General features: G+C 34.4%; 1 protein-coding gene across 1 annotated transcript; it reads right to left on the bottom strand.

Annotated features, from left to right (window-relative positions):
* Positions 1-1,413: 1,413 nt before the first annotated feature.
* On the bottom strand, positions 1,414-11,116 carry LOC145724078 (zinc finger MYND domain-containing protein 11). The gene is given in 14 exon segments (XM_081972172.1): positions 1,414-2,897; positions 3,268-3,435; positions 5,957-6,071; positions 6,160-6,316; positions 6,562-6,799; positions 6,859-6,975; positions 7,033-7,070; positions 7,073-7,228; positions 7,286-7,499; positions 9,692-9,908; positions 9,977-10,116; positions 10,169-10,232; positions 10,320-10,513; positions 10,894-11,116. Coding segments are annotated over 13 exon segments (1,941 nt in total). The 5' UTR covers positions 10,508-10,513; positions 10,894-11,116; the 3' UTR covers positions 1,414-2,768.
* Between the last annotated feature and the right edge of the window lie 49 nt (positions 11,117-11,165).

Genomic DNA, 11,165 nt, shown 5'->3' with positions numbered 1-11,165 from the left:
AGTCAACGTGGACTTGACGAGTAGCTGTCACAAATAATTTTAGGCGTAAGCACCGTAATACCACAGTATACAACAGACTATTTTAAATTTTTCTAATGTTTGGACTAAAACGACAAAAAACAACTATTAGGTAACTGAAATCTAGGTTTGAGTAGGTAAGTGTATTAGGCATAAAATGAGCTTATAGTCAGCGTTTCTAAAAACGTAACTCCTCTTCTAATAATTGAAAGCACGGATATAAAAGATTAAGTGATTTACCTACAATGAGCAACAATAATACTTAAATTAATATTTTTTCAATAATTTACTTGAACAAGTCATTTATTATTTTTTGTTATGTTATTTTAACGTAGAATCGGCATATACAGGGCGATTAACAGATTGGTTATGAAGTCAAACTTGACTTTTTCAAGTAGACGGTCCATCCGAATTAGAATGCTTCGTGATATTAATGTTTCAATATTAAAATTTTTTCCCTAGCATATTATTATACCTTTGAAATACAAATTTGCGCAACGGAAAAAGTGTCGGCAAGTAAGATCAGGTACTACGTAACAAAATTTGAGTCGTGTTTGGCCCTACCTGCAAACTATCGCCAAATGATGCTACGGCCTGTAATTGTACTGCTGAAGGTATTCGAAACAATAATAAATAAAACTTTGCCTACAAAAGAAAGTGGAACTAAATATCCCATCATACCAGTTCGACTTCAAGGAAAAAACGTCAATTATTGATCGACTGACAATTTTACTAACAAATCTACAGACTGCAAATATGGTAAACATTCTGCAGCAGTTAGTAGTTAGGGTACGAACTTAGTGGAGTGACGAGCAAAGCGTAGCAAACAAATATACAGTATTAAATTGGCTGATACATAGTGAAGAGCAGTTTGCTCGTCAGTGTAGTCACTTTCGGGTGTCTCAATTGGAGCACTCCCGAGTTACTCCATAGTACTGAAGTTTGACTCCCGGAGCACTCTTGGCTTTCTCGTCCCTCAATATGCACCGACCTTTTACTTGGTGCTTTATGCTCTTAGAGAGTAAGTAATGTGTTCCGGGTTTGGGTGTCAGAGATTTTAAGCAGTTAATACTCAGTGTCGAGCACTTCTGGAGCGTAATACTCTGCACCCGAAAGCCAAATTATTACTGTATGTTTGTTTTCGTCGCTTTGCTCGTTGCTCCACTATGTTTGTACCCTTAGACTTCCGACAGTACTGATCAAATTACAATGCTCTATCCATCTTCGTGCCATCTGCCTATACCCCCTATGACGCCTGCCATCTACAAAAAGCTTTTGTTACCCTCAAAATGTCTTCTGCCGCTTACAAAAAAATAACCATACTATTACTGTTTTCTGAAATAGGTAGGAACAGAGGTATACTAAAAATTTATATTTTTTTTCAAGAATACAAACTTTCTTTTCAAACTATATTTATTGACACAAATAATTTGAATACGGTCAAGACTTCAACACAGTCACTTCCTAATCAAGTTATTCTTTAGAATAACCGATTCGACACCTTATAAGTGCTACTTTATCACTTTAACCAAAAATATTCTTATTTCTATATCAACAACGTATAGGTGTGTAACATATTTTTCTTTAAAAAGTCATGCTTTAGAATACAGCGACATGCAGTGAGAGACAGACAGATATACGTACGGTGTGTGTGTTATTCTTGAGGTTAAAACCAGATCATCTGTTTGAACTAAATAGTATCATATATTCTTTGTCAGAAATCAATTTTCGTCCAAATAAACTGCTCGGCAAAATAAATGAGACAGCAACATTTTTGCCCTTTTTTCAGCGGCTTTCAATTGATTGATTCGATTTTAATAATAATTCTTTTGAGGATTAAAAGGTATTTTCGTTCCCTTTCTGATGACCTAAGTAATCTTTTTGAAAGTTGCCACCGATCCGAGTATACCAGGGTATGTGAGGTGTAGTCAATAAATGAAAAATTTGGTTTAACGCAATTTTTTTTTCAGTCAAAAATGGAATTATTTTTACTTCTCTTGTTTTTTGAATTAAAAACAAAACCATTTATTTAGATCTTTTGTGGCAGAAAAGCGGGACTAGGAAAGTTACACTGAAAACTACCCAATATAAGTAAAAAATGTAAACAGCGTTATATACATTGCAGTTTTACAAGACCAATTCGAAACCGGTTTTTTGTTTTTTAAAAATGGGTAACTAGATATTTAACAAAAACCAAATCTTGTCGATTTCTTTTATTCTATCTAATTTATTATTGCTTGTAAAAAAATGAGGATTTTACGCCCGCGGTCGAAATTTTGTCTTTATTCGGTGTAGTTTTCTTTTTTTGGTACAACATTTTGCGCACAAAAGACCTTTGGATGGAAAAGTTTACCGTCCGTTGTCCTGAAAGACTTAGCGGAAAATAATCGAAAGCCCTAGGGCGTAAAGTCATTGTTCACGGAAACATAAACGTAAACCAAAGTCGCGTTCAAAACAATTACATGTTACTACGCCATTTGATTTTTGCCATGCATTTTATAACACACTTTTAACTTCAAGAACAACACCATCATTTATAATAGCTCACCCCTATATCTGACCGTCAGGTATAAAAAAGACTTAGATAACCAAATTAATGTTTTCTGGTCGAAAAGCTGTTCACACTTGATACTTTTACTAAAGTTAATATTGATGCTTAATTATTAAGCATACGTCAAATAAAGTAGATTTGTCCAAACAAAGAAAAAAAAAACAAAATGAACATTTTCATTAATGAATGGAAAATGTTTTTAAGTTTGTCGTTTACGTCTACACACTTTTTTATGCTCAGCCTGCCAATGTTGCTGTTGACAGGTCTGTGAGCAATACGCGGTGTTCCAACAACAGTGGTAGATGGCGTCCTGTTCGCAATTGTAACACTGAAAAAACATATTTAATTTATATTCGCTCTAATCACCTATAAGCACGAAAATCTCAAAAACCGTAAGTACTAAATTTCAATGATAAAAAATACGGAATCCTAAAAAGATATTTATTTTGCACTGGGCTTATTAGATGAAAAAATTTGAAACCATTGACTCAAAAATGTTGTCAAATAGTTCAACATTGCTGTCCGGAACAATTTGCAAATGAAATAAACGGCGAAAAATGTATACAGTACTAATTAAGTATAATTACACTTGATCTATGTAAGTGCATCCCAAATTTCTATAACAAATTACATAAAAACAATGTTGAAGATCGCAAATATACTACTCATCACTACTTATATTGAAATGTGTAACTTACCCACTGCTTCTTTTTCGTTTCGGATATTTGAGTGTTATGTGACTCAAACAATTTTTTTAAATGTTCATTACGCTCTTCCGTTAAACGATCAATTTCCGCTTGCATGCATTCCATGGCACATTTGATGATTTCGTTTTTGTCAGTCAACATTTCTACTTTCCACCTCATCTAAAAAACACAACAAAAAATGCTGTATCGTTCAGAACAAGTTAAAAAACCCTACGGTGTGCTGCTACTATGGTATTAACTGTATATTATATACTAAAAAAAAGTGTTCAGTGACTTCTGACTGTTGCGTCACAATCGCCAGCAAAACACGTATATCGGTGATTAAATGTGATATTGATTGATTGTCAAAATGTCTAACTTAAGTCAGGGGCTACAATAAATTATGTAGCAGTCAATGAATAAAAAATATATAGCAGGAAGGAGCAATAGCAATCAAAGATAGGAACAAAAATGGGGGACAGAAGGCGGTCGTAAACTGTCAGAAAATCAGTGACGATAATCAATCTGCTGTTCCCCACTATTCACAAATCCACTCGTCAATAATAATTCAACTAATTTAAGTTTGCAAAAATTAATCTTTAACGGACCGAAAAGCAAAACAAACAAAAACAACAAATCTTTGCGGTTTTTAGCTAACTTCACATACCACCAAATATAAACAAAACTGTTTTACGACTAACTTCCGAAGTTTCATTCAACTGCGCAGTTGGTGAATGTGGGGACAATTATGGCGACTTCCGTCTCGGTCGCACTTTTTTAGAAGGTTGTCAGTACCATTTAGAGGCCACTGGCCACTTTCAAAATGATTCTAGAGGCATCTGACAATTTAAAATAATTGTTGGAAATTTTAAGACACTTAAAGAGGAGTCTGCCACTTTTTAAAAGGTCCTCAATAGCATTTAGAGGTCCCTGACAATTTAAAACAGTTTTGGGAAAGTTTAAGACAGTTGTAGAAGGTTTTGGAACTTTTCGGAAAGTTCTCAGTAGCATTTAGAGGTGTTTCGCCCATTCAAAACGGTCCTAGATGCCTCTGATAATTTAAAACCAGTCTAGGAATGTTTCAAACCCTTGTAGAGGCGCCTGGGATTTTTTAGAAAGTTCTCAATAAAATTTAGAGGTCTATAGAACTTTCAAAATGGTTCTAGAGGCCCCTGACAATTTCAAACAGTTCTAGGAAAGTTTAAGACACTTGTAGAGGAGTCTGCCACTTTTTAAAAGGTCCTCAATAGCATTTAGAGGTCCCTGACAATTTAAAACAGTTTTGGGAAAGTTTAAGACAGTTGTAGAAGGTTTTGGAACTTTTCGGAAAGTTCTCAGTAGCATTTAGAGGTGTTTCGCCCATTCAAAATGGTCCTAGATGCCTCTGATAATTTAAAACAAGTCTAGGAATGTTTCAAACACTTGTAGAGGCGCCTGGCATTTTTTAGAAGGTTCTCAATAAAATTTAGAGGTCTATAGAACTTTCAAAATGGTTCTAGAGGCCCCTGACAATTTTAAACAGTTCTAGGAAAGTTTAAGACGGTTATAGAGGGCTCTGCCACTTTTTAAAAGGTCCTCAATAGCATTTAGAGGTCCCTGACAATTTAAAACAGCTCTGGGAAAGTTTAAGACAGTTGTAGAAGGCTTTGGAACTTTTCGGAGAGTCTCAGTAGCATTTAGAGGCGTTTCGCCCATTCAAAATGGTCCTAGATGCCTCTGATAATTTAAAACAAGTCTAGGAAGGTTCTCAATAAAATTTAGAGGTCTATAGAACTTTCAAAATGGTTCTAGAGGCCCCTGACAATTTCAAACAGTTCTAGGAAAGTTTAAGACGGTTGTGCCACTTTTTATAAGATTCTTAGTAGCATTTAGAGGGGTCATTGGGATATTCAAAGCGTGCCTAGAGGCCTTTGACAATTTGAAACAAGTCTGAGAATGTTTAAGGCACCTGTAGAAGCTTCTGGCATTTTTTAGAAGGTTGGCAGTAGCCTTTAGCGGCCTCTGGCACTTTTAAAATGGCCCTAGTGGTTTCTGGTAATTTAAATCAATTGTTGGAACCTTTAAGTTTAAACTCTGCAGAAGCCATAGTATATAACCAACCAATCAAAGTTTATATACTGTTGGAAAACCAATTTCACTAGTTCGTTTTTTAAAACTTTTATCTTTATTTACACCGTTTAGACTTAGACTTTGTACGTTAGATTTCAAAATGCTTCAAGCATCTGAAACCTTCTTTTAAATGTGACATCAGTAGCGAACAAAAAGAGCATTTTTTTTTAAATTACACTGAACGCCTTACACTCAGCCACTTTTTATTTCTGGAAAAGTCCATGAAAAATCTAGATAGAAGGATTTGTTCCTTTTCAGTATATGGGGCAATGAAAAGAAGCTTTTAGTTTTGGCATATATCTTCAATTATTTCAATTAATTAAAAATTGGTAGAAAGTACTTAAAAAATCGAAATATTTAAAACGGCATTTGGTTGAGCTTTAAATTGTGCAACTTTGTCCCAATTTAAAGTTTCTGGTATCTCTTATAGTTTCTGAGATCCCAATGGTGAGGGTCGAATTTCAATTACCCTGTATAATTAGGAAACCATTTTCTTTTACCATCATCATCTTCACCATATCAGAATTATACTTAATACCGCGGAAAAACAACTAACATGCTGCAAGATAAGATGCTTGGATAATCTACAAACCTTTTCAACAGAATCGCTATACGGCTGGTCCAATTCGTGCATGCCCGGCTCCTCAGTGACACGTCTATAGTTCTCTGTGGAGCTGGAAACTTGTTCATAATTTTCTTCGAACGTACTGAAAAAAATCAAATAGTTAGTTAAGTTATTTATCGTCCATACATTCACCGTATTTTAAGTTTTTTAAGGCAATTCACAAAACTCACCCAGGCGCTGTTTGCATAGCATTTAATCGGAATGGATAATCCGGCCCTTCGTCTTCTTCACAGTCCGAAATATTAATCACATTTCCGGAACTGATTTTGCTGGATCCACTTTTCGAATCCGCTCTGGATAGTTTACTTAACGACGGTTCGGAGGATTCTACAAAAGTTAATCGAAACTCAATTACAGAACTTAACGTTGATGTAATTGATACTTAACGTTCTGTAATTGAGTGTAATTGAATAAAAAAAGAGAGTTTGGACTTGACCTAGGCAAAACTTTGAATTTGAGCCAACTATGACTTTGGCGTGTTCAACTTGAAAATAGTTATTATTAAATGTACTTTTTTTTCAAAATGGCAGATTAAAATTTAAAAAAACAATAATAAATGAAAAGCCACAAACCAGATATGTCCGACTTTCGTTTTGTCGGCTTGCTTATACTTTCCGACACTTTCTCGACCACTGGTTGAGCATTTGTCGATTTGGCAAGAGTAGGTAGGGAAATTAAAGAAAGTTTTTTAACGGGTTTCTTTGCTCGCGACTCTGCTAACAGTTTTTCCACTTCTTGAGGACTCGACAACAATTTTTGATGATAAATCAGTTCCTCCAAAGCTTTCGTAAATGCTAAAGATGGCTTTATCTGCATTTAATAATAAAAAACGGAGACATTGTAACAATGTTGCATTATGGCCTACCCACCTTTAAACTTTCTTTGGAAACTGAAATAGGTTTAATAAAAGATTTAGCTATAACAGCTCTTTCATGTTTGCCACCAAAGAATCGAACGTCAAAATGTGAGGAACTCTCTTTAATGACCTAAAAAAAAAAAACAAAACTGCTTTGTCACTCACAAAAATTAGGGAAAAAACTTACTTTGGCAGGCCAATAAGGGTAACCTTTCTGTTTAGCCCAACTAAAGCATGAGGCTCGCGACAAGGCAAAGCAAACCACTTCGCAAACCCCTTTTCATTGCTGTGTTTATAACAATCGGAACAATTCCGTAACTCGGTTATATCATGCCAAGTATCGCGCACCATAAAATCGGCAGCTTGATATTCTTGAGACTCAACTAAAAAAAATACCTTCTAATAAAACCGATCTTTTCGGTGTCAAAATTTAGACTTACTTCCATGAAAAATGGCCACATTGTGTTGGACAGTTAAAATGTCGGACAGAAATTCGGATAAAATACTATACGACTCCGAATTGAGATTAACTTCGATCACAGACATATCGCGGTGTTCAAAAAACAGTTGGTTTGCACGCCAAGTCAGCTCGGAATCTGTTAGCCAAGCTGGCCGATCTTCGGCTGCCATTGTGTGTGTAATTGTATTCGGGAGCTTAAAACAAATAGACAGTTATATCGTGTCAAAACTTCTTTCAGTTTAAAATGTTATGCCGGGTCCACATTAAAGGGACAAAACAAAAACAGAAAACAAAACTTTTATGCAACAAAACATTTTTGAAACAAAGTCCACATCGCAGACCATTTATTAAAAACAAAACAAACATTCCATTTTGTTTCAATTTTGTTTTTGCAGTCCACACTGTAGCATGTTTCGTTACCGTTTTCATGCTGAAGAAGAAAAAGATGATTTCGTATTAATGGCTGGTTATTATTATATGTTGTTAAATTTGAAGAAGAAAAGAAGACATTTTTGGGTGAGACCCACTTTGCGCAGACGAACGAGTCACGGAGTCGAAAATTTGATTGGAGTATTAGAGATATCCGTGAAGACAACATTGGTTTATCAGGCGAGATACGTTCTAGTTTTACTAATCATTTACGATGAATAGCGAAGATTTTGAAAGTTTGTTACAATTAGTTGGACCGGCGATACAGAAGAAAAATACGAATTTATAAATTCTATTTCTATAACAGAACCACACGCGAAGGATATTGGAAGTTTGGTTTCTGGGTCGGCACTGAATCGACACAGTTCCCCATAAAGCAAACAAAACAGAAACCCTTTGATGTTTATCGACAAGCCAGGGGACTCAAAATTGTTGGGGAATAAGGCGACAAAAAACTTGCTGAAATGTTCCAACTTTGTTGCAGAATTGTTGAAAAACATAAAATTTCTGTTTTGTTTCTCCTTTGTCGGTTTAATGTGGACCGGCATTACAACTTTTACAACGGTCAATAATTAATCATAATTAATTATAACATTTTTAGAAAAAAAGAAGAGTGGAGGAACTTAGGGAAATGAGCTAACTTAGCTCTAAACAACAACAAACTTTGAAACAAGACTAGCTAATTCATATTAAAACCCAACATATGAAAAGAAGAGTGGATGAACGTGTTAAAATAATCATTTCCTGAGCTGGCTAATCACCCAAAAATGTTAAAAAAAGCCTGATTGAACGATATCAAAGAACAACATATTTTAAAAAAGAATTGGGTTCTATCTGAGTCAGAAAAGAAGAACAGAAAAACGTGTAGATATTATAATTTTCTGAGCTGGTGAATCGCCCAAACGTTTCAAAAAAAGCCTGATTGATTGATATCAAAAGCCAACATATTTTAGATTATTTTAGGGTCAGAACATGTTTAAATGAGTTAGTTGGCTAATTGTCCCTCTCTTCTTTTTCTTAATTAACTTTCTAGTGTTCTTCCTAATATTTGAGGATTTACATAGGCCAGTCATATATCTGATTATTTAAACAATTTGAAAATTAGTAAAGTAGAAAAGCTGAATGATCTAAAGAAAAGTTGATATTGCAGTACCATGATACAAAGGCGTAGAAGGGCAACTAAAAAAAACTCAAAATGTACCAAAACTGTTTTGGTTTGGTGCAATTTTAATGCAATTGCTTGTCGTAGATCAATTGTAGTTTGTTAAAACTTGGTACAGTCAGAGACAAAATTGGCAAGTGTAAAATCCACTTGGACTGAGAAAATAAAAGTTTTAAGCACATTTATGGAATCCTCATTAAACTTCCTATACAAAAACATGAAAAAATACTACAAAAATTGGTACAGTCAGGGAGAAAAGCGGTGTCAAAATTTGAACTGATACAACACAGTTTGAAAGAACAGTCAAAGACAAAATCACCTGTAAAACCCACTTGGAGTGAGATAATGACAAACCCACAACTACTCAATGACGGACTGAGCATTTAACTCACCACCAAAGTCAGCTACCAGTAGTTTACCCGTCATTACAAATTTTACCTAATGAGTGAAAGGTAAATCTCAGAAACATATACAGACAGGTAACTGACATCAGACATGAGATATGTCAATAATTTGTTTGAAAGTCGAAAAAAATAAAACAATAGACAGGGTGTTCCATTTAAGGCAAGCAAGTTGGTATCTGGTATAACCAGAAGTGTCACCATTTTGAAAATATTTTAAATAAACTACCAAACAGTCAGAATTGTAATTTTTATGGTTTTTCCATAATAGATAAAAGTGGTTCCCAACCATTTGTACTGGTGAGCGCTAGAAGTATTATTTCACTAAAACTAATAAAAAAAAATACAAGTTTTATGTTTGTAAACACTTTTAAGAAAAAATGCTGTTACTCACCCAATTTCGAATCCTATGCAGAACAAACTTTAACAAATAGTTCATTTCAGCCTTCTCCAATTTACAATCATCAACATTGACAATGTTGCACACATTACAGAGGGTCTCATCAAAGCTGTCTATTAAGCTTGACTTGTTGCCACTAGATAAATTAAGAGAGCCATCCAAATTGCTTGAATTGAAACTTTTGTCTGACTTATCGCATTGCAATGTGATACTAAAAATCAAATTGCAAAATTAATGGGTTGCAATTGTTAACATTTTTATTAGATAGGGTTGTCTAACCTAGAAACATGGGCTGTAAATTTTTTCTTTGCACTCTTAATACAGTCAATGTGAAAAACTCTGAAGCAGTTTGCACACAAGTTAACTTCACCAGCCAAATGACACTCAAAGCAGTACCAATCTTTGTCATCAAAATTTGGCTACAAACATGCTTAATAAAGTTTCATTCTACATTAGGTGTTAATACATTACCAGTTCTTGGTCTGTAATTCTATAAGTGCAATTAACATCTGGATATCCACTCTTCTTTACTGACCTGTAAACATAAAGCAATACAACTAACAACATTGTTGTTTGTCTACTATTTTATTGTGTAACCAAAAACCCATTATTTAACACTTACACTATCAAGCCATCACTGAGACATTGTTTGAGGTACAGTTCCACCTGTTGCAATGTGCAATTGTTTTTGTTTTGAAGGTATTTGTGAATTCTACCCAAGTCTGAACTTTGGTGAGCCAAATTCACTGACCGAATGGCATCCCATACTCTTTTGACATTTATGGGGTCACAATGTCTTCTAATCGGCATTTTGACCTAAAAAAACAAATTCAACTAAACAAAGGAAATTATTGAAGGGTAGTACTTTCTTTCCTCACAGAATATTTTGAACTATATTTCCTGAATTCTTGAAAAAGCTGTCCAGATTGGGCAAAACAAGTTAATTTGTGAGGACTGTGACTATGAGGTTTTCTTGAGTAGGTATGTCCAAATAAATGGACATACAATATTTCCAAACAGAAAAATTATAGACATTTTATTTCTGGTCAGCTCATTATTTTGTAAACATGGCATGAAAGTTGTGGAATTTAAATACCTAACTTACCAAGATATTGACACAATACCTTCAGAAATTGTAAAAGCTTAGAAACCCTTTCAAAAAATGTGTATTGTATACATAGAATGTCACCACTTACCTTATTAGTATCAAATTGAGTGAAAATTCACCACTTTAATTACCATGCACATGAATTTTTCTTAAAATAACCACTTTAGTATAATAGGCACCAATATCAGAGTAACAAACGCTAAAATACTAATTAATTTCCATTTGCAAAAGTCTTTGAACAGCAGAAAAAAACTCTGTACATAACACTTTATATACAGGATAGAAATAACATTAATAACAAATATCAGCAATAATCAGCATCGGCAAGACTGTCAAATATCTACAAAAAGTCACTAAAGT

Source organism: Ips typographus, linkage group LG2 (genome assembly GCF_016097725.1).
Source record: "Ips typographus isolate SLU linkage group LG2, UJ_Ityp_2.0, whole genome shotgun sequence".
In the NCBI taxonomy this organism is placed as follows: domain Eukaryota; kingdom Metazoa; phylum Arthropoda; class Insecta; order Coleoptera; family Curculionidae; genus Ips; species Ips typographus.
This window is presented reverse-complemented; position numbering and strand designations above follow the sequence as displayed.